We start from the raw sequence: 25281 nt of genomic DNA on the forward strand, positions 1-25281 counted from the left end.
GCATAATCGTGCGAGGTTAAACTGAAAGACTTCGTTTTCTAAATAACATCGTCATCTGAAGAATCTTATAATACAATTGGCTGAAAATCATCATTCTCCGTTGAACTTCCACTTTCTTTCCCTTTCTTCAGGACGGAATTCCTTTCATTTTTCCCTTTCTCTTTTCGATTGCTGCTCAATTTATACTCCCTTTATTCACTGGCTTTGCCTTCAAAACGTTTGGCTCTTTTCGGACTATATGTTAAGATACTGCTTCTGCCTCTTTTTCTACGAAGTTTCTTGAGGTGACACAGAAACACTGTTACGTTCTTCTTTCTGGAAAGCATTTTCTCTCGGATATGCATCTACATTCTCTACTTCTTGAATTAGAGGATCCGTTCTCCGGACAGCAGTATATTGCACAAATATACGGAATCCTTTTGCTTACTACAGAAAGCAGTATGGGAGGTGCGTTATCCATATGCTACATACACACTGCCCTTAGATGATATATCATGCCGTTGCAGGATGTCTGACATCTAACAGTTTTCCGTACATCGCATGCATATACTTATGTTACATTATTCAGCTATATATTATATACGTCCATTTGTATGTGAAATCCTGACTGCCTATATTGTTTCATACGGAAAGTACATATAGATGGAACACTTATACGGAAAATATTATAAAACGTGCGTTTTCAGTTATACGTCCGTTGTACATTAAGTCCAAAAACTACAGGAATTACGCATGTAACTAACCTTTATAAGTACGCCACGTACATTTTTTTTCAGTGTACTTGAAGAAGGTGCATTGATTTGATCTTCTGTCTGATTTTGCGTACACACAGCATAGGAAAGAAAATCAGGGTCTGTAAATACATTTTGATCATAAGGAAACATTCTTGTCTTGCTGAAACCTGCTTTGATGTTGGTTGGAATCACTGCTCGTGTAAATGCTATTCCCAAGCATTAAGCTATTTATACTTCGTATGGGTACTAAGTATTGTCATGGATACTCTTGGGTTTTGTAACAACCAGGTATCAACAGCTGCATTTTATTTAATGTGCTTTTAATGGTCCCAATACTGGCGCATACAACGGTTGTATTTTATTGCTAGAATGTGCTAACAATTCTTCATTCATCCGTCCTGATATCCCGATGGAGTTCTCAAACTGAGTGCGTTAGGTGATGCCTCATTGATCATGTGTTGTTTAAAATATTTCCTAGGATAAACCATAGCTTGTGGCAAAAAAATACCCGATGCTCACAGTCACACACGTCGTAACCCTCCTTTTTCGCCACTCGTCCATAGATTTAATTATTTGGCTTCTTTCTCTGCGATTACTTTCTTGGATGTCAGAACTGTTGTAGTTCCTGCGTCATCTAAGTTGAAAATACGTGAAAAACTACAGAATTTGGTATATTTCGTAGATAAGTTACGTCAATTACTGAAGAATGACTCAATATTGTGTTTGTTGAATGTCGATCTGGAAAGTCCAAGATTGATACCATTCAACACACCTCCCAGATTTGGAATACTAAGATTTTTATTACGATTCACCCTAGACCTGTTTTTTTAATTTAATACCACGAAGCAGATCTCGATATATTGTTCTTGGCAATTTCATACGCCAAACGCCTCACGGCCACGGCACACTAACAGTAATACATTTTGTTGCATGTTTTTATATATTCCGTAAGAAAATGCTCTATCTCTAGAGTAAATATTTGTCGTACAGAATAATTTGGCTCCATTTTATCATTGTCACGTGGTGCTTTCTTATCTGTTCAAAGTTGTGTAACCAATGTTCTTCAATTTACCAACACCACACTAGTAGAATATCCCTGCTCCACCACTAATTGCACTACTTCTCTCATCTAAATATCTTTCACGTTGCCTATTTTGCGGGTATTTCCTCGTGACTCAAACCATTAATCTCTAACGTGCAACATGACAGAAAAAGTTCCATGAGATGCCAATACTATGACGTGTTTCTAAATGAGTATGCCAAATATATTAAACTTCTCTAAACACAATGAGGTACAGAATGGATCAGTCCACTGTATACCACTCCGATGTGATCCACTATGCACTTGTTGGTGTCAACCCAAACAGTTTCCTACGACGAGAAACTATTAAAGTAGAAGAATAAAATAAACGAATACATTCTTACCTACTTCCCGTGTCCGTGATATTCTAAATTACAAGATAAATCGCAACGTCACAGCATTCACTTCTGTTACTTTATTTTTTACTTTTGCACAAGCAAAATAGATTTCTCACTTCACCATAAGTGAGAAGCATCCATTGTTGTGACATTTCGTTAAAAAGTGTATAATGTGAAAACCTAACAACTGACACGCACTAGGCGAATTTGTGCAATAAATAAATGAATAACGCCTTTTGATCCACTGTGTACTATCTTCCCCTATATATATATATATATATATATATATAATATTTTTTTATTTTTATTTATTCATTTTTTTACCCAATATTTAAGGTTTGAATAAGTGTAATAACTTCTAGCCAGCCAGTAATTTCTCAATGTTTGGAAGATTAATGAAGGAGAAACTTTACGTAATGAGCTAGAAAAGATTACCGACTAAAAAGCTTGCAACCATAATATGTATGTGTTGTTAAGGACAATGGTCCGGCACGTAAGATACCATTTTTTGATGGCCAGACCTGCACATTTATGCTGTTTGTACATTAGGCTGTTAAGATAATAATAAGCAAGGACGCCATCAATTATAGGTGTGTTTTTGAGATATATGACGAAGAAATGATAAGTATTTAGAAAATACAAAGTTTTAAAGGAACAAAAAAAGTTTAATCTTTTGCAGTAATTATCAAAATAAGTTTTAATGGTTGCTAAAGCTAGTTTTACCAAACTTTGGACTTCATATTTAATTGTATACAGGTTACATAACTTTTGGTGTTTTGCACCCAGGAGTTTTGAGTTTAATTTGAAGTCCAAGTAAGATTGTCTCTTATTTTTGTCAGCCACCACGGATTATATTCTTCTAAGAAACAAAAAGAACATATACAGAAATGAATCTGTAAAGAGATAATATTAATCCTCGAGTTGAGGAGGTTAATACTTCAGAAACTGAGACATCATCGAGTGTAATTGCTCTTACACAACAACTTAGACAGCAGTTAAATGCTAAGTTGGATCAAACTAATACAAGACTGGAACAAATGTTAAATAATAATAAAGAACAAACTAATGCTAGAATAGAGCTGATAGCACTACAGTTGAATAATAAGCTGGAACAAACTGACAATAAAATAGAACAAATCTTTCACAGTTTTGAAGTTGTAAAAAGTTCAATTAAAGCAGTGGAAACTCAGGTAGATAATCACACAAATCAAATTCAGAAACTCAAAAAAGAAGTCTAATTCTTGAAGGAGAAATTTGAAGCAGTAGATGGCAACCATAATATTGGTGTGAACATAGCAGACACTGAACGTAATGTAATTGAAACCCGGTTTTGTGAGGAGTCTAGGCATACACAAGAATACTACTCCGGAATAGGACATATGGATTCCACCGCTACACAGTGGTGCTATTCTAATTTTTTTTAACAACCGGTTCTCTCTCTCTCTCTCTCTCTCTCTCTATATATATATATATATATATATATATATATATATATATGGCCGCACAAAAATTAGAAAGAATGAAATTTCACCTGTAATTGTTTTGAGCTGTGAACAAGATATTGACAAATTGTAAGAATGTTAATGACAAACATAGGTAATAATGAATTAAGTGTGTATTATCAAAATGTAAATGGACTTAGAACCAAAACCGCAGATTTTCTTCAGAATTTGCTGGGTTGTTCACATGATCTCATAGTACTAACTGAAACATCATTGTCGCAAGACATTAAAGATGGTGAATTATTTGATGAGCGATATAAAGTATTCCGAAACGATAGAATTATTACTTTAACAAATAAAGTTAGAGGAGGTGGTACATTGATAGCTGTAAAAACTTGTTATAGAGTTCAACTTCACTATTTATAATTCATCAAATTGTGAAACTTTGACTATTAAATTGTTCACTCAAACAGGAGCTATATTTATAAATGTTGTTTATATTACTCCTTCCAGTCCCTTAACCATTTATACGTATTATATTAACTATTTAGAAAGTGATATAGATATCGTATCATCAGACTGTATTATCTTAGGTGACTTTAATTTGAGTGAAATAAATGGAACAAATTATAATTTCATGAATGGCTCTACTTCATGTCGCTCAATAGATAATCTTGCAAGTTTGCTAAATTTAACATCATACAATAATGTGACGAATGATAACAATAGAACATTAGACTTAGTAATTAGTAATATTAGGATGGTAATTGAAAGAGATAGTTTTCCTTTGGTTATTGAGGATATTCGCCACCCTTATCTCAATCTTGTGTTTTCCTTAAACACTGAACGTAGTGTTTAGTGTGAGTAGAAGAATTCAAAAAAGAATGTTACAATTATAAAAGAGCCGATTTCCTTTTACTTTATAGACTGATACGGGACTACGATTGGGGACATCTATATAAGTTCAATAATGTAGATAAAGCTGTGGATTATTTATATAGATCTCTGTATAATTGTTTCGACCAATGTATTCCAAAATGCAAGTATGTATCAAAATCAAAATATCCGGCATGGTTTACCCAAGATTTAATTAAAGACATAAGAATAAAGGATAAATGTGCGAGAAAGCGCAAATATTTTAAATATCATGATAAGAGGTTTAGAGAGTTGCGGTCGGATATTAAGAGACGTACTCAAGTAGCGTTTCACGCCTATCATAATAATTTAGAAAATGGAATAAAACAATATATCAAGCAATTTTGGAATTATGTTAAAAGTTTGAAACCTTCTCGTAACTTAAATACATTTTATACTTTAGAAGATCCCTCATATTCAAATGCGGAAGCTACTAATGGTTGTGCTCACTATTTTTCCTCAGTTCTTGTGAAATCTAATTTTAAATATAATGCCGAGGAAATTAAATTTTCTGAAACAAATAAGAATTTGAACCAGGGGCGGATCCAGGGGGCAATCGCCCCCCCCCCAGAAGAGGAAACTTTCTTATTTTATATATATAAATAAAACCCATCCCAAAGTTTGAAGCCCTTGAAAGTAGCAATATGACAACCCACCGCCCCCCCCCCCCAGAAGTCGGTCCTGGATCCGTCCCTGATTTGAACTTTGATATTCTAAATATTGGGTCAATAACTAGTGCAGAAGTTCTAAGTACTATTAAGAAAAAGTTGAAGCCTAAAAGATCGGCTGGTCCAGATGGTATTCCGCCATATATTATTAAGGGTTGTGCTGAAGTAATAACTCCACAATTAACGTTTATTTTTAATCTGGCTTTGAATACATGTGAGTTCCCAAGTAGATGGAAGGTATCTACTGTTAACTCCTATTTTAAAATCAGGAAATTCATCCGTAATTTCGAATTACATACTGGTTTCTATTATTAATTCATTAGCTAAAATATTTGAGTATATTCTGTATGGCAGAATTTATGAACATATTAAATTGGATAAAATTATTTTAACAGCAATAATTGATAAAGAATTGGTCCCTGAAAATACATCGGATGTAGCCCGTTTTAAATCCTTACAAAGAAAAGAATCTGGTGCACGGCTACAGGCTGGTACACCGTCAAAAAATATTGGAACTTTCTTGGACAACAACACGTTTCAAATTTGTGTCGCTTCATGTCTCGGTTTAAATATCTGCCATAGTTTCAAATGCACATGTCAGGAACAGGTTGATGAAAAAGGCTTACATGCGCTAAGCTGTTCTAGGAGTGGAGGTCGAATTTCTCGTCATGGAGAGCTGAATAATATAATAAGACGAGCTCTTGCCAGCATTGATGTTCCAAGTATTTTAGAACCATCTGGAATGTCCCGAGATGATGGGGAACTACCAGATGGAGTAACATTAACCCATTGGAAAATGGGGCAACTACTGGTATGGGACGTCACATGTGTTGACACTTTTGCACCTTCTCATTTACCTTCGTCATGTAAAGAGGCAGGAAATGCTGCTGAGACAGCCTGTAAACGAAAACACACCAAATATTCAAAATTAAAAGATCATATGTTCATCGCCTTTGCTACAGAAACTATGGGAGTTTTTAAGCCGGGAAGCTAGGGAGTTCCTAAAGGAAATTGGGTCGAACTTAAACCTCAAGACGGGAGATACGCAAGTGCACAATTTTTACTTCAGCGTATTAGTTTAGCAATACAGAGAGGTAATGCGGTCAGCATTTTAAGATCCTTCCCTTCTTCAAAAATGGAAGAAGTTTTTTATTTGAGATGAACCTGAATTTATGAACGCTTTCGACTGAAAAGTTTGTAAACTAAATTTTGTCAACTCCGTGATATTTTCTCCTGTTACTTCCAGACATGTGGAGGAGTATTCGCTATTTTTAGTTATGAAGTTAATTTGTTCTACACACACGTACACACACACACACACACAAAAAAAAAAAAAAATACTAGTTACATTTTCCGTCATTGTTACTGTCATTATCCTTATTATTTATTTATGTAAAGTATATGTAGCAACTAGCAAGTAATATGTGCTAACTAGCAAAAAATTCTACAATTAGATCATTGTTACTACGACCACAATGGCATAAGGATTTAGTATTATTTACTAAAAAAATGATCATTTTCTTATAATAATCCGTAACACATTTTTACAAGTGATTTGAAAAAAAAAAAAAACGTTCAAAATGTTAAAACCAAATATATTTTAAATTAAATTGGGAATATCGCAGCTACAACAGGTTTTGTATCTGAAAGATCAACAATAACAAATTTATTAAGTTTTGTAAAATGTTTAGTGATCAGTTAGACGCAAATAGACGTGTGGATGTGATATATATGGATATTGCAAAAGCATTTGATAAGAGTAGATCACAAGATTGTAATAAAAAAGATGTACAATTTTGGTTTCTTAAAAAAATTACTGAAGTTCTTCTGCTCCTACCTAAACAAAAGACATTTATTTGTATCTTTCAATAATAGAGTTTCTCAAGAATTCGTAGCTACTTGAGGAATCCCACAAGGATCTAATCTTGGTCCGTTGTTATTTTTAATTATGATTAACTATTTGCCAGACGTAGTCAAGGATTCTGAGTGTCTTCTTTTTGCCGATTATTTAAAATTGTATAGAACAATTAGCAATGAAAATGACCAAATAATATTACAGTCAGACATTAATAAAATATTTGCCTTGTGTGCTAGAAATTCATTTACTGTAAATATAAACAAATGTGGAGTTATGTCTTACACAAGGAAGAAAAATTCTACAGCAAATTACTCAATTGATAATATCAACTCGACGAAGTTAATTCAATTAAAGATCTTGGAATTTATTTTGATACAAAATTATCGTTTACAACTCACTATAAAGAGTTAGTAAGTAATGCAAACAAGTTGCTAGGAATTATAATTAGAAATACTAAGTATTTTAAGAAACCAGAAATTCCTATAACTCTTTATAATAGTTTAATTAGGAGTAAATTGGATTATGCAACTATTATTGGATTCCATGTTATAAAGAACATATACATGATATAGAACATATTCAAAATAAATGTTTAAGGTTTCTGTACTACAAGGTTAATAATAGATATTGTCCATATTATTTGACCAATACTATACTAAGAGAATGCTTTAGACTAACTTCACTTAGAGTTCACCGATCAGTACTGTCCTTGATTTTTCTGAAAAAATCTATTCAACAATAGAATATATTGTCGTTCTTTGCTCTCTCAGGTTCCTTTATATGTACCAGGCCTTAGGCCTAGATGCAATCTCTTCTTTTGTGTTTCATTTTCAAGAACTACTCAACACAAAAATTCATCGATTCTTAAAACTTTAAAACTGTATAATTTTGTGTCGAAATATTGTGATATGTTTTTTGATACTGAATCACATTTTCATGCAAAAATTAAGCAGTTATGTATGGATTTGGAGCTTTTTGGCTTAATGTTTGAAATGGATTTTGCTTGTAACGTGTACACTTGAAAGATAATAACACTAACTAAAACACTATTGGTATGTCCTTTTATATGGAATAGTATTGAATTGAAATTAATATTTGTGAATTGAAATTGAAATAATGAATTCAAATTAATATTTGTAGTGCATTTCTAATATATGTACAAGTTGCAGGAAAGTGCTTATACTTACATTTATTTTTTGTTTGTTGTATCTTTACTTTATTTTATTTTGTATTTTTTAAATCTTGTCTCGTTTTGTTTGTAGCTTGCTTATTTTACTTTACATTCTTGTCTATTTTATTTTAGAATAATGGTATCGTATTAAAATATTATGTTAATAAGGCTATTGTAGGATTGTAATCCTGTATGCCTTTTACAAATAAATAAATATATATGTAATATATATGTATCTAAGAGATATAGTAGACGGATAGGTAGGTAGATAGATATAATTCTCTTGTGACATGTAGCAACCTATACATCATATTTATGCAGATGGTGTGAGGAAATTATGTTGCACTTCGAATATCTTGGAAACGAATTATCCGAGGTAGATGGTTGTCAAGAAGTATTTAAAAGACCTTCATCCAGCAATGGATTGACAATTGTTAATAATGGTATGTGTGAGTTTCAAATAGAAATAACCCTCACTGCTTCACTCATGTGATCCCAGTTCTCATTCTTGATAGCTGAACCTTTGAGATTAAGGAATAAACGTATATACCTTCTTCTGAGAGATCGTACTTAACCAGTTAGCTGTAAGAATTTCTAAGAACAAAGACACTTAAAATAAAATTTACCGTTCCCCCCGTCCTCCATTAATCTTCTCGTATGTACAGAGCAAAGTAATGCTCTACAAATGGGTCAATTGTTTCTGGCTATGAAAAATTTGTATTCTAAAGCTCTCCCTTCCAGCTGAAATTTGCAATGCACACACTTGCTATGCTAATAGAAATACAAAAGACACAGAAATCTTATCTGCATGGTTTATTTTCGATTGCCAAAAATGGGTTATGCTACGTGAATTTGCCACCTCCCATTTTGTTTTTGATATAAATTGTTTATAAATCCTGAACAAACGAAAATTTTATGAAAACAATCGTAAACAAACGATCTGCATGGTTTAATTTTCAAATTCTGAAAATGAGTTCTGCCAGGTTTCAACACATACTTTGGCTACTTTCTTTCACGCTTGGTTTGGTGATTGTGTGTGTACGTGTGTTTGTAGGTTTATTTCGGTATAACAAACGGTTCTGCGAACTCGAAATATTTTAACAAACGGTTCGCCCAAACCGGTGCGGACCGGCTGAATAGCACCACTGCCGCTACAGGATACTGATACTCATGTACAGCGAAATGTTCATACTTACGTAAATTCTAGAGAATTAAGAAGGTTTGAAACCCATTTTAAATTTAGTGAGAGAAGATATATGACCAAATTTAGTGGTCGTGCTGATGATATACCAGCAAGGACATTTTTAGTGATTTAATAGGCATAAATATGTCTGATATGCTTAAGATTTTACCACACGTTTTGTTAACTCCTTGTTCAGTTTAGCTTAAAGCCATTAAAAATAGCCTGCGTAGTTACACAGATTTCAGAAATGGACTTATCGCTAATTTTGAGAATGACTTTATGTTAGCCAATAAAGATGCTCTAATTAGGAATAGAAGATTCGACCCTAAGTTAGACAAAAGCCTTACAGACTTTGTAATTTCGGTATATAATGATCTAAAGCTTTTGAATCCTCATCAGCCAGAATCACGTGTCATAGCATCTATGCGTATTTTGTTACCTTTTAAGCTATAACAAATATTGGTTTCTTTTCATTGTGTTAGATTCAACCGCTTACTTATAAGTATTCAAAATTTTGAGAGTCAAATGATGTTACACAGTAATGGAACAGAAAGCAACCTAACCATTTACCGGTACGAAACATAAATATCAAGAATGAAGAATGTTCCAAACGATTCGAGAATCTCCCAGAATGTTCACATATTTAGGGGGCAATGCAATGTACTGCGACTGGTAATGGAATGTTCCAAAGATCTCGAAAGGATTACTGAATTACAGATTGTACCAGAAAAACATTATTGCTAGGTCAGTTACAACTTACTTCACCAGTTGCCACTTTGGCACCCCAGGTGTCTCTCCCGACATGGTCACACGAAAATCATTGTAGACTCCAGACCCATTCTTGGCCCAAATTGACATTTGGCACACTTATGCAGGACATATGGGGCTGCGTTGTTACTCTTTTTCAAGAAAATCCAATGGGCAGTTTCTGAGATATTACTGATCCAAAATTTTCACGGAATTTCCTGGAAAATATTTAATTTTCAAATAAATGTTCCTAACATATCTTGTAGCATATTCTTTCCTCTTAAAATGGTATATCATTTTCCTCTCTAACTCAATATTTACGAGAGATATGACCAATTGAACTTAACAAGGTTCTACAAAAAACATCAAATTTGTCCATTTTTTACCACTCTGTATCCTGAAACTACAGGGGGGTACAGGGCTACAATTTGGTGTATGATCATCCCTCGTAGAGGGCTACGTGCACATCAAGTTTCATCAAATTCTGTGACGACGAGGCTTTTTTCTGAAAATTTGGTTGATTTCACATGAAATGGCTCATGTCATACTAGAAATTCAAAAAAAGTTGGATCTACAATTTAAGGTTTATATAAGCCACTAAAAATTTAATATAAATGGCATGCATGTCTTGGTTGTTCATTGAAAGGAACTCCTTTTATTCGAACAAAATTCAAATCCTAATACAGACAAAGGAAATTTAACAAAAGATTGGAATACCATAGTAAATGCTTTATTAACAATAATATTCTAGCACAATGGTTGGTTACTTATAAAATTAACACTGGTCAATCAGAACAGTTCATGGGGCCGCGGTGGCTCAGTGGTAGAGCGTTCACCTCTGGTGCTTGGGGTCCCGGGTTCGATCCCAGCCCCCGCCAAGTGGACTTTGTGATGGACAAACGCCGTGTGTGTGGGTTTCCTCGGGGTTCTTCCGTTTCCTCTCACTTTCTTCATTCCACCATTTCATTCATTACTCATCATCACCGTCTCCTTTGGCCTAACCGGCATAACCATGGGACGTAAAACTCAAAGATTTCATTTCATTTTTTTTTTTTTTCACAACAGTTCATCTTCGGACATCATCGATTTTTAAAAGATCAGTACAGAAAAACAACAAGATAGACTAACAGTACAATCTTTTAGCATAAACGTTCAACGGAGAACTTAGTTTATTGGGTAGGAGCATTTTGTTCTTTCTCATAAGTTTATCTTTTGTAATACACGTAAAATTTCTTACCCATCCCTTCAAAGTATTGACAAAGGTGCCATTTCTTCACGTAAATTAAAAACAACGATTTTTTCTTATGCAACATCAAGGCTATAATGGACAAACCCCTATTATTAGCACAGACTCCGAATCAAGAGCAGGACTTGAATTCAATGCAGTCGGGTGCACAGATCGTAATCCAAGATCAATTATTATGGTCTCTATCATAATATCTTGCCTCCAAGAGACTTGGATTACAGGACCACAATCAACGGAAAAGCAATATAGAATAGAATATGATGAAATTATGGTGTTGTGAATTATTAAACAGTTACTGGTATGTTATGTATATTCGTGTTGATATTCAACTTTTAAAATTTTTCTTTTGTAGGTCAAGCGAAAAGCTGGAGCTGCTTCAGTGCATGGAAATTGTTCTTCGCAAAACAAGAGTAAGGAATTGGCGTATGTTTTGCGACCTCTATTCAACACTGCTTTCGATTGTGACTTATTTTCCAAGACAACCAGACAAAGGTAATTCTACATGTATCTTTCTGTATACTTGGTCTATCTGTATTTTTATTATTGCATACGATGTAAATACAAAAATATCTTTCATCTTTGATTAAATTTTGCGTCCCATTTCGGCACCAAGGCTATATGAGCCGTGAACCTACAGTTTATGGTGGAATATGAACCACCGTAATGCGTTAACATTTTCTAATATTTTCTCACCAGAAATCGAACCTGGAACCCTGTGCACCAAAGGCACGAGCACTGGCCGCTAGATCAGCAAAGAAAGCTCAAAATACTTAGGAATTCTAAAATCTGTCTATCTGAAATCAATCTATCTGAAACTATATACATAAATAAGTGTCATGTGCGTTTGTGGTAGACAAGATCTTGCTCTTAAGATTTTTCCGTTCACATTCTCATTCCACCAGTTTTTCTATAATCGTTCACTTTCATCACTAACCTATCTCCTTTAGTCTAAAGGGCATAACTATTGGTTGAAAATTTCGTTCCATTTTCGCTGTCAGGAGTGAATAAACTCGTCCTTCAAACAATCTTAATTCAAGCTTATACACAGAAAAGAAGCAAACTTACCTCAATAAAGAGAGTGTTTTGAAGTATTTAGTGAAACGATTGAAATAAATAAAGAAATGGAAACCTTGATGAAATTCATTTTTTTCCCTAACTTTCCTTAATTATGCTTTGAGACTGAGGAGATGATGATGATGATGCTGAACAAAATGATGGAATGAAAAAAATGGAAGAATCCCGAGGAAAGAGTCTCCAAAGTAGACTGAAATCTGTTGGTGCACGATTCGGTGATACGGACGTGAAGTTTCTTCCATCCAAATTCTGCAACTAGGTATGTATACTATCTTCCAGTTTCATACCTATTTGATGCAATCTGTTTAGAATATTGACCTCCTTGCACCGAAAACTAAAAGTAAATAGAGTAACAGATGGAGAGAGCGAAAGAGACTGCAGCTGATGAACGGCATTAAAATCTTAAATTCGTACATCAAAACAAAGAGGTTAGCTGAAAACTGTGTTGCATGGAAGTTTCTCAGCTCGTCAAGTAACTTGCCAAAAAGGCAGAATACCTTGGTGATGTGATGACAGGTGTATGTATGAAGTCATTAGCATGTGAAAATAACGAAAATATATTACAGAAAGAAACACGGGGAAACAGGAGACATGTGTGAATACGAATATATATTTCTTCAAGCATAAACAGCACAAGAATTTCAAATTTCAGAAGTAAATGAAAAAAAATGAGCGTAATATAACACAGTAAGAGCGACTCGCTTGTGTGAAATGCTCATGATGAGCGTAAAGTACTCTGCCTGTTGCTTCTTATGTACATATAACACACATTAGCAACGACAAAAGCACGTACGTAGCGTGTGGCAAAACAGGAAACTGACGGAACAACATGAAGATCATGTTGAAAATGGATAGAATTTTAGAAAAAAGATAGAGATAATCAATAACAAAAATAAGCCTAAGGTGTGAAGGTAGGTGACTTCAGCTACTAAAGGCGTGTGATCTTTGCATCGTGTTTTCATCTTAACAAATAGTACATTTTATAATGGCTTCAGGTTAATTTGGCCTCATATCTACAGTGTTATGCAATTTCTATGTCACTTGGCTACTTGTTTAATTTAGAATATTTTCTGTAGAACCTTGACTAGTCACCTTATATGTTTTCACTGTAAATGTTTCTTCAGAAATGAAGTTAGTAGAAGACAACATGAATCATAGAGATTTTGAGGGCATTATGAATTTAGTGTTATGGGTTGCGAGAAAAATATTTATCGATTATTTAGCTACGTGTTAAATCTGAGATCAAGAAGAAATTTTACGGTGGAACTGAAAACTAAAAATAAATGCATAAAAGTAAATAAATAAACATGTAATTTCATAGCTTTCACAAAGAACTGGTTAAGTGCAAATATATTTTCTGCTACATATATCAGCGTAGTTTCTAATTACTGTTAAACTAAGGAGAGATATTTTGTCTCAAAATCATAAAAGTCTATCATCAATCTTTTGGCCATAGTTTTTTGTTGCAATTCATAATCATGGATGAACTATTTATTATTTCATATGCATCATTATGTGATGAAACAAATAAAAATCACTGAGCACGAGATGCAGGTTACTTACATAATGATTTAACAACACTCCACGGAAAACCTGAATACAGTATCATACCGTCGCTTATCATCAATACTAATTATGCTTTCCGAGAATTCACTAGCCACTTACAATTTGTTTTCTACAAATAATAATAATAATAATAATAATAATAATAATAATAATAATAATAATAATAATAATAATAAATTATTATTATTATTATTAGTAGTAGTAGTAGTAGTAGTAGTAGTAGAAAATGGATCGATCTGGGCCAGACCTGGAACAGCATTAATCAACTCACAAGCCCCTGGGAAATTGACCACCGTACACCGTGAGCCCACGGTCTTTTACGACCTCCATTTTAGGGGTGACTTTATTCCCTTTTATGAGCACTTTTAAGGGGGTGTATTCGTTCTCTTTTACGAGCACATTTTAGGGGGTGTACTCGTTCCCTTTTATGAGCATATTTTCCAACCCCTATTAACACATAGCAGAACATCAGACTACGTAACATAACAGAAGATCAGATAACAGATAAGAATATGAAACATAGAAGGGGTGAATTCATTCCCTTTTATTAGCACTTTTTAGGGATGAACTAGTTTTCCAACCCCTATTTTAACACAGCAGAAATTACACTGAGACAATGAACACACAGCAGAACAGATAATACATAGCACAGCTAATAAAAGAGCATGGCTTATTTTCCAACCCCTATTTTAATATAGCAGAAATTACACTGAGACTATGAACACATAGCAGAGCAGATAATAAACACAACAACCTCCATTTTAGGGGTGTATTCATTCCCTTTTATGATTACTTTTCCAACCCTTATTTTACCATAGCAGAAATTACATAAGATTTTTTTCAACCCCTATTTTAAGACAATGAATACCTATGTAACATAGCGATTCGATACGCTCTTTGAACCGATTTGGATGAAACTCGGCATATGGGGGTTTTCGACCATGCTGAGTACGAATATCACTTATTTTTACCTGGGTCCTATAGTTTATGTGGCATACGCCCTTTCTATGACAATTTTAGCCGATTTGGGTGAAACTCGGTATATGGGGGTTTTCGGACATGCTGATTACAAATATCATACTTATTTTTATCTGGGTCTGATAGTTTATGTGGGATACGCCCTTTGTATGACACTTAAAACCCAATCACTCGTAAACGAAGCAACATATTGAGATGGTGTTTCCACATTTAGTAATTGGTCATCAGGTACTACATGTCCCAGAATTAGTGGTCATCGAGGTCAAAGGTCAAAATACTTAAAACCTAATAACTCGAAAACGAAACAACATATCGAGGTGCTGTTTCCACATTTAACAATTGGTCATCAACTAGTACATGTTAAAAAAGTGGTCATCAGGTACTACATGTCACAAAATTAGTGGCCATCGAGGTCAAAGCTCAAAAGTACTTAAAACCTAATAACTCAAAACCAGAGCCACACATTGAGGTGGTGTTTCCACATTTAGTAACTGGTCATCAAATACTACAAGTTCCAAAATAATGATCATCGAGGTCAAAGGTCAAAATACTTAAAACCTAATAACTCGAAAACGGAGTCACACATTGAAGTGCTGTTTCCAAATCTAGTAACTGGTCATCAACTACTACAAGTTCCAAAATAATGATCATCGAGGTCAAAGGTCAACATACTTAAAACCTAATAACTAGACAACTGAGCCACATATTGAAGTGCTGTTTCCAAATCTAGTAACTGGTCATCAACTACTACAAGTTCCAAAATAATGATCATCGGGGTCAAAGGTCAACATACTTAAAACCTAATAACTCGACAACTGAGACACATATTGAAGTGCTGTTTCCAAATCTAGTAACTGGCCATCAACTACTACAAGTTCCAAAATAATGATCATCGAGGTCAAAGGTCAACATACTTAAAACCTAATAACACGAAAACTGAGCCACATATTGAGGTGCTGTTTCCACATTTAGTAATCGACCACCAACTACTACAAGTTCCAAAATAATGACCATCGAGGTCAAAGGTCAACATACTTAAAACCTAATAACTCGAAAACGGAGCCAAATATCGAAGTGGTGTTTCCACATTTAGTAATTGGTCATCAAATACTACAAGTTCCAAAATAGTGACCATCGAGGTCAAAGGTCAACATACTTAAAACCTAATAACTCGAAAATGGATCCACATATTGAGGTGCTGTTTCCACATATTGTAATTGGTCATCAACTACTACAAGTTTCCAAAATAATGATCATCGTGGTCAAAGGTCAAAACTCGAAAACGGAGCCAAGTATCGAGGTGGTGTTTCCAAATCTAGTAATTGGTCATCAACTACTACAAGTTTCAAAAATAATGGTCATCGAGGTCAAAAGTCAATCTCGTAAATGAAACCACATATTGAGATAACGTTTCCTCATTTAGTAAATTTGTGTGATCTAATCAATTTTGTACAAAGCAGAAAAAAAAGTGAAGAAGGAATAAATTTGAGTGGCTTATTTACTTTTGTATTAATGAGACAGAAATAAAAGGATCACAGAATTTCTGTACCTTTTTGGGCTATTCAAATGGATTAACAAGAAAGAAAGCAAAGATATGCCGTATTAACTAGCTATGTATTATTTAAGCAAAACGAAGGGCTAAATTTGAGAAAGCGAACATGGACCATTTTACTCAAATTTGGATGGAGTATATATCTTTGTATGAACCAGAAAAAAAATTGAAGAAGATCCGTTTTAACTAGTTCAATATTTCTGTACAATTTTGTACTACTCAAATAAACGAAATTTTATTTTTTGTACCAATCACAAGAAAATCAAAGAAGGGTCATTTTATACCTTTTTTGTGCTATTCAGATAATATAGGGAACAAATTTCAGTGGTCTATTTTATTTTTGTACCAATCAGAAGAAAAGCAAAGATATACCATTTTAACTATTTAAACAAATGAAAAGATAAATTTGTGTGACCTATTCAATTTTGTACCAACGAGAATTGCCATTTTGTACTACTCAAATAAACAAAAAAACCGAAGAAGGTTCATTTTAACTAACTCAGACTTTTATACCATTTTGTACTACTTCAATAAACGAAGGAATGCCAACCAGAAAAAAAAGAAGTAAAGATTAGGTGGATTATTTTCTTTTGTATCAACTAGAAAAGAGAAGAAGAGCTACTTTAACTTGCTCATAATGTACTGTTTAAACAAACGAAAATTGACCATTATGTAACTTTTGAACTTACTGAAATGTTCTATTTTTGTATCAATCAGAAAAACCCGAAGAAGGATCATTTTAAGAAGTTCATAATTTCGATGTTCTACTTTTTATACCAACGAGAAAAAAATGAACTAGCTGAATATACGAAAGAATAAATTTAAGTGACCTATTCAATTTTGTACCAATGAGAAATGTCATTTTTAACTGATTCAGAATTTTACTACTCAAATAAACAATGGAATATTGTACCATTTTGGAGTTTTCAAATAAACAAAGGACTTATAATTTGTGTCAACTTCAACAAACAAAAGGAAAAAGCAAAAAAAGATCATTTTAACTAGTCTAATAAACGATGGCATAAATATGAGTGAGACCAGAGAAAAAGAAACGAAGAAGACCCATTTTAACTAACTGAGAATTTCTGTACCTTTTTGTACTATTTAAACAAACGATGGAATAAATTTGAGTGGCCTGTTTTTTGTACTAACCAGAAAAAGCGAAGAAGGTCCAATTTAGCTAACAGTGTACTATTTAAACAAACGAAGGTCTCTTGAGTGAGATTTCCAATTTTGTAGCAAGAAGGACTATTTTCTAACTAACTCAGAATTTCATTTTATTTTGTAATACTCAAATTTGGATGGAGTGTTTAGTTTTGTTCGAACCAGAAAAATTTTATTGGATTATTTCCTTATGTACCAACTGGAAAAAGTGAAGGGCCATTAATCAAATAAATGAAGGAATAAATTTGGGTAGAATATTTAGTTTTGTACCTAGCAAAATAAGAAAAAGAAGTGAAGAACGAATAAAATTTGGATGGACTATTTTCTTATGTACCAACAAAAAAATGGAGCACCAGCGACAAAAAAGAAACCGAAGGAGGAATAAATTTGGGTGACCTATTCAGTTTGTACTAAGCAGAATCAGCATTCTATACTTTTTTCTGCCATTCATTGGGGGTGTCCAATTTCTTTTTGTGCCAACGAGACCATTTTTAACCGACTTAGAATTTGTACCAAACAGAAAAGAGCTACACAAATAAACAAAGCAATCAATTTTTAACTAGCTCAGAATTTCTAGACCATGTTGTACTATTTAAACAAACGAAGAGATAAATTTGTGTGACCTATTCACTTTTGTACCAAGCAAAATAAGAAAAAGAAGTGAAGAACGAATAAAATTTAGATGGCCTATTTTTTCATGTACCAACAAAAAAATGGAGCACCAACGACAAAAAGGAAACCGAAGGAGGAATAAATTTGGGTGACCTAATCAGTTTTGTACTAAGCAGAAAAAAGCGAAGAAGGTAAAATTTAAATAGCTCAGTATTTTTGTACTACTAAAATAAACGAAGGAATAAATTTGGGGGTTCTACAGAAGAAAACGGGGAAGGGCCATTTTATTTAATTTTGTGTGACCCATTCAGTTTTGTACTAAGCAGAAAATTTGTTGGCTTTTTTAGAAAGACCATTTTATCTTTTTGTGCTCTGCAAATAAACAGAGGAAAAGCAAAGAGAGATCATTTTTAACTAGCTTAGAATTTATGTGCCTTTTGTAACGAAGAAACCATCTGTAAATATTCTTTGATGTGTAAAATTGGATCCACTCATCAGTATAGTGGTTAAAGATAATTGCTTCACATCTCGTAATACCCTGTAAACGCTTGTCTGAACAATGAAGAAAATCAATTAGATAGTTGTAAATTTTAATGGAAGAATTACCTGTATTCTATCTAAGACAATCTACACCCACGGAATCATCGTTATTACAAATAGTGTTAATAGGCATGTTTTTCCATCCCAAAATTAAAATAGAAGTTCTGAAATTTTTCTATTGGCACATCTTAGTACTTCTTAGTTATATCTCCCAAATACTGTACATCTCTTGCCCATTTAATTTAGCCTTAAATCTGAGAAATTGGATCGTATAAATGTGTTCGCAGAATGGCGGTGTAATTGTTATCTTTTCCTAATAACTCTCTTAGAGATCATTATTGCTGGTAGACTACAATACACCTTTAAAACCTATTCTCATTCGAAAAATAAACTGCACTATTACAGACTATTATAAGTGCAGTACAATACCGCTATTAATTGGAAATTCTTACACAATGTATCGTTCTTGTTATCGAAGTCTACTCCAACTAAGCATAAGGAGAAAGTAGTATTTTTTTGCCATAATGGATTATTCTGTATGTATAGCTTTATTGTGAGAAAAACCATTTGTTATTCTTTTTCACCAAGTTTCCAAATACCGCGAGGTCCAACAGATAGGTATCAGGAGATACCGCAAAAAGGCCAGTTTTACCACATCGTGTAAAGCAATCAAGTAAATCTGCAATCTGGATACTTGGCCTGAACTCGCACACATGATTCCAAAACTTTAATAACTCATCCAAAGTGTCCTGCGTTCCCCCATAGCGAAAGAAGCGATAATATCTATCCATCAAATAATTCTCTACCACATCGTTATAGTGTGCATTATGCTCAACAAAACATGGCTGTATACGATTATGTAACCGAAAATATCTAATTGTAGACCATTACGTTGTACCACAGGGAAATGAAAAAACAGTAACTCACACAACCAAGTATGTGTTAAAGTTTTTAGTCGTTAATACAAAAGTAAAGAAGCCTTAGTACAAAACTAAATATTCTACACCTTCTCATGGTACTAAATAGTACAAAATACTTAAATTGATACAATGGTACAAAACTAAATTCCTTCACTTTTCGCAGCTGGTACAAAAGAAAATATTCCATTCAAATTTTATTCATTCTTCACTCCTTTTTTGCCCGGTACAAAACTAAATTCCTTCGTTTATTTGAGTAGTGCATTTCCATACATTTGCTTAAACAGCACACGATAATATAATAAAATGGCATATCTTGTTCGTACATATGCCACTCAAATTCATTTATTCTTCCCTTTGACCTCTAAAATGATAATAATAATGATTTAAAATTTAATTATCCATTTTTTCACACTCTCTTTTTATCTCTACTTAATTAAAAAAACCATCGTTTCTACTACTACAGTATTTACCCATATGGAACTGTTTCAAAATTATCTATTCGTTTTCTTTTACTAGCTGTAACCTCATTAATTCTAAGATATGGATAAAGTTAACAAATGCTTATTGGGTCAATTTCCAAGTATCGAATATTAATCTTGCTGCTCTTGGTCTAAAATGCATGGCGAAGACCGTAGAAGAAAGAATAACGAGTTTTACTGAATCGACGCCCTGTACTAGTGGGTTTCTAATTGTTGATCCTCTTGTTTAATCCGTATGTATTTGAAAATGAAAGTCACAATAATGCCACATTGATCTACTCGCAGCAGGATTAGTTTAAATGTGCCTCCTTCAAATTTGTTCCTTCGTTTATTTGTAGAGCGCAAAAAGTAGCCGGAAAATCTGAATACAAAAGATAAAATGGTCTTTCTAAAAAAAGCCAACAAATTTTCTGCTTAGTACAAAACTGAATGGGTTACACAAATTTATACCTTTGTATATTTGAGTACTACAAAATTAAATAAAATGATCCTTCTCCGTTTTCTTCCTTCGTTTATTTTAGTAGTACAAAACTGAATAGGTCACCCAAATTTATTCCTCCTTCGGTTTCTCTTTTTTGTTGGTACATAAGAAAATAGTCCATCCAAATTTTATTCGTCCTTCACTGCTTTTTCTTATTTTGCTTGGTACAAAACTAAATATTCCTTCATTTATTTGATTAGTACAAAATGTTAGTTCTTTCCTTTTTCTTCTTGCTACAAAATTGAATAACCACTCAAATTTAGCCCTTCGTTTTGTTTAAATAATACAACATGCACTAGAAATTCTAAGCTAGATAAAAATGGCATTTCTCCTTGGTACAAAATGGAATAGATCACTTAAATTTATCCCTTCGTTTATATGGCATATCTTTGCTTTCCTTCTTGTTACTCCATCCAAATTAATTTTTGCGTTACAGAAATTCTGCGCTAGTTAAAATTTGTTTGAGCTAGTTAAAATGGTTCTTCCTTGTTTGGTATATAAAAAAAGTAGAACACCCAAAATTGTTCTTTCGTTCATTGGGCTAGTACAAAAGGTACATAAATTCTGAGTTAGCTAAATTGGACCTTCTTCGATTTTTCTGGTTAGTACAAAAAACAGGCCACTCAAATTTATTCCATCGTTTGTTTAAATAGTACAAAAAGGTACAGAAATTCTCAGTTAGTTAAAATGGGCCTTCTTCGCTTTTTCTGGTTACTACAATTTTATTCTTTCGTTTATTTGAGTAGTACAAAATGGTATAAAATGATCCTCTGGTTGCTACAAAATTAAATAGCTCACTCATATTTATGCCTTCGTTTATTAGACTAGTTTAAAATGATATAAAATGATCCTTTTTTTTTTTTTTTGCTTATTCCTTTGTTTGTTGAAATAATACAAAATGGTATAAAATACTCAACTTCGGTTTCTCAAATGCATTACTTCGTTTAATTGATTTTAGAGTTGACACAAATTATAAGTCCTTGGTTTATTTGAATACTCCAAAATGGTGCAATTTCTTTTTTTTTTCTTGGTGGTACAAAACTAAATACTTCATAATTATATAAAATAGTCCTTCTTCGCCTTTTGCTGAGCCATTTCTCATTGGTACAAAATTGAATAGGTCACTTAAATTTATTCTTTCGTATATTCAGCTAGTTCATTTTTTTCTCGTTGGTATAAAAAGTAGAACATCGAAATTATGAACTTCTTAAAATGATCCTTCTTCGGGTTTTTCTAATTGATACAAAAATAGAACATTTCAGTAGTTCAAAAGTTACATAATGGTCAATTTTCGTTTGTTTAAACAGTACATAATGAGCAAGTTAAAGTAGCTCTTCTTCTCTTTTCTAGTTGATACAAAAGAAAATAATCCACCTAATCTTTACTTCTTTTTTTTCTGGTTGGCATTCCTTCGTTTATTGGAGTAGTACAAAATGGTATAAAAGTCTGAGTTAGTTAAAATGATCCTTCTTCGGTTTTTTTTGTTTATTTGAGTAGTACAAAATGGCAATTCTCGTTGGTACAAAATTGAATAGGTCATTCAAATTTATTTTTCATTTGTTTAAATAGTTAAAATGGTATATCTTTGCTTTTCTTCTGATTGGTACAAAAATAAAATAGACCACTGAAATTTGTTCCCTCTATTATTTGAATAGCACAAAAAGGTATAAAATGACCCTTCTTTGATTTTCTTGTGATTGGTACAAAAAATAAAATTTCGTTTATTTGAGTAGTACAAAAATGTACAGAAATATTGAACTAGTTAAAACGGATCTTCTTTATTTTTTTCTGGTTCATACAAAGATAAATACTCCATCCAAATTTGAGTAAAATGGTCCATGTTCGCTTTCTCAAATTTAGCCCTTCGTTTTGCTTAAATAATACATAGCTAGTTAATACGGCATATCTTTGCTTTCTTTCTTGTTAATCCATTTGAATAGCCCAAAAAGGTACAGAAATTCTGGAGATAGTTAAAATTGTGCTCCTTTGATTTCTTTCTCATTAATACAAAAGTAAATAAGCCACTCAAATTTATTCCTTCTTCACTTTTTTTCTGCTTTGTACAAAATTGAATAGATCACACAAATTTACTAAATGAGGAAACGTTATCTCAATATGTGGTTTCATTTACGAGATTGACCTTTGACCTCGATGACCATTATTTTTGGAAACTTGTAGTAGTTGATGACCAATTACTAGATTTGGAAACAGCACCTCAATATTTGGCTCCGTTTTTAAGTTATTAGGTTTTAAGTATTTTGACCTTTGACCTCGATGATCACTATTTTGGAACTTGCACTAGTTGATGACCAATTACTAGATTTGGAAACAGCACCTCAATATGTGGATCCATTTTCGAGTTATTAGGTTTTAAGTACTTTGACCTTTGACCTCGATGATCATTATTTTGGAACTTGTAATATTTGATGACCAATTACTAAATGTGGTAACACCATCTCAGCATGTGGATCCAGTTTCGAGTTATTAGGTTTTAAGTATTTTGACCTTTGACCTCGATGGTCATTATTTTGGAACTTGTAGTATTTGATGACCGAGCACCTCAATATGTGGCTCAGTTTTCGTGTTATTAGGTTTTAAGTATGTTGACCTTTGACCTCGATGATCATTATTTTGGAAATTGTAGTAGTTGATGACCAGTTACTAGATTTGGAAACAGCACCTCAATATGTGGATCCATTTAAGAGTTATTTGGTTTTAAGTATGTTGACCTTTGACCTCGATGGTCATTATTTTGGGACATGTGGTACCTGATGACCAATTACTAGATTTGGAAACAGCACCTCAATATATGGCTCAGTTGTCGAGTTATTAGGTTTTAAGTATGTTGACCTTTGACCTCGACGATCATTATTTTGGAACTTGTAGTAGTTGATGACCAGTTACTAGATTTGGAAACAGCACCTCAATATATGGCTCAGTTGTCGAGTTATTAGGTTTTAAGTATGTTGACCTTTGACCTCGATGGCTACTATTTTGGAACTTGTGGTACCTGATGACCAATTTCTCAATGTGGAAACAGCACCTGAGTATGTGGCTCCGTTTTCGAGATATTAGGTTTTAAGTATTTTGACCTTTGACCTCGATGGCGACTAATTTTGGAACTTGTAGTAGTTGATGACCTCTTGCTAAATCTGGAAACACCACTTCAATATGTAGATCCATTTTCGTGTTATTAGGTTTTAAGTATGTTGACCTTTGACCTCGATGACCACTAATTTTGGGACAAGTAGTATTTGATGACCTATTACTAAATTTGGAAACAGCACCTCAATACGTTGCTTCGTTTTTGAGTTATTAGGTTTTAAGTGTCATAGAAAGGGCGTATGCCACATAAACTATCAGACCCAGGTAAAAATAAGTATGATATTTGTAATCAGCATGGTCGAAAACCCCCATATGCTGAGTTTCATCCAAATCGGTTAAAATTGTCATAGAAAGGGCGTATGCCACATAAACTATAGGACCCAGGTAAAAATAAGTATGATATTTGTAATCAGCATGGTCGAAAACCCCCATATGCTGAGTTTCATCCAAAACGGTTCAAAGAGCGTATCGAATCGCTATGTTACATAGGTATTCATTGTCTTAAAATAGGGGTTGAAAAAGTAATTATAAAAGAGAACGAGTACACCCTTAAAATGTACTCATAAAAGGGAATGAATTTGATGTATTCTCTGGTCTGCTGTGTGTTACGTACTCTCAGTGTAATTTCTGCTATGTTAAAATAGGGGTTGGAAAATATGCCATGTTCTTTTATTAGCTGTGCTATGTATTATCTGTTCTGCTGTATGTTCATAGTCTCAGTGTATTCTATGCTACATTAAAATAAGGGTTGGAAAATATGCTCATAAAAGGGAATGAATACACCCCTAAAATGGAGGTGGTTGTGTTTGTTATCTGCTCTGTTGTATGTTCGTAATCTTATGTTGCCTACTATGTTAAAATAGTGCTATGTGTTATCTGCTCTTCTATGTGTTATCTGCTATGTTCAGAATAGGGGTTGGAAAACGAATACACCCTTGTTATGTTATGTGTTCGTACCCCTTTGCTATGTTCATTGTCTGCTATGTTGAAAAAGTGCTCATAAAAGGGAACGAGTCTTATGTATTATCTGTTCTGCTGTATGTTCGTAGGGGTTGAAAAATATGCTCATAAAAGGGAACGAGTTCACCCCTAAAAATATGCTCATAACAGAGAACGAGTACACCCCCTAAAAAGTGGTCATAAAAGGGAATAAATTCACCCCTAAAATGGAGGTCGTAAAAGACCGTGGGTTCACGGTGCACGGTGGTCATTTTCCCAGGGGCTCCTGAGTTGATTAATGTTGGCCCAGGTCTGGCCCAGATCGATCCATTTTCTACTATTATTATTATTATTATTATTATTATTATTATTATTATTATTATTTGACATTTTGTTTCCCATAAAGAGCAGTAATTTGTTTATTTTTATCACCTGTTAAATATAAATAATTTCTCATGAAATTGAGGCGGAATTTTGAAGTAGATCGT

General features: G+C 33.4%; 1 protein-coding gene across 2 annotated transcripts in view; it reads left to right on the forward strand.

Moving 5' to 3' along the window:
- Positions 1-25281, forward strand: part of Tti1 (Telo2 interacting protein 1) — a 116385-nt gene that overhangs the window by 18921 nt on the left and 72183 nt on the right. For both annotated transcript variants that reach the window (XM_081759617.1, XM_081759615.1), the window contains exon 3: positions 11736-11875. In XM_081759617.1, the coding sequence (XP_081615743.1) occupies positions 11736-11875 (140 nt within the window). The remainder of the gene's footprint in view (positions 1-11735; positions 11876-25281) is intronic.

The sequence above is a fragment of the Thermobia domestica genome, chromosome 5, assembly GCF_964235325.1.
Source record: "Thermobia domestica chromosome 5, izTheDome1.hap1.1, whole genome shotgun sequence".
Classification (NCBI taxonomy): domain Eukaryota; kingdom Metazoa; phylum Arthropoda; class Insecta; order Zygentoma; family Lepismatidae; genus Thermobia; species Thermobia domestica.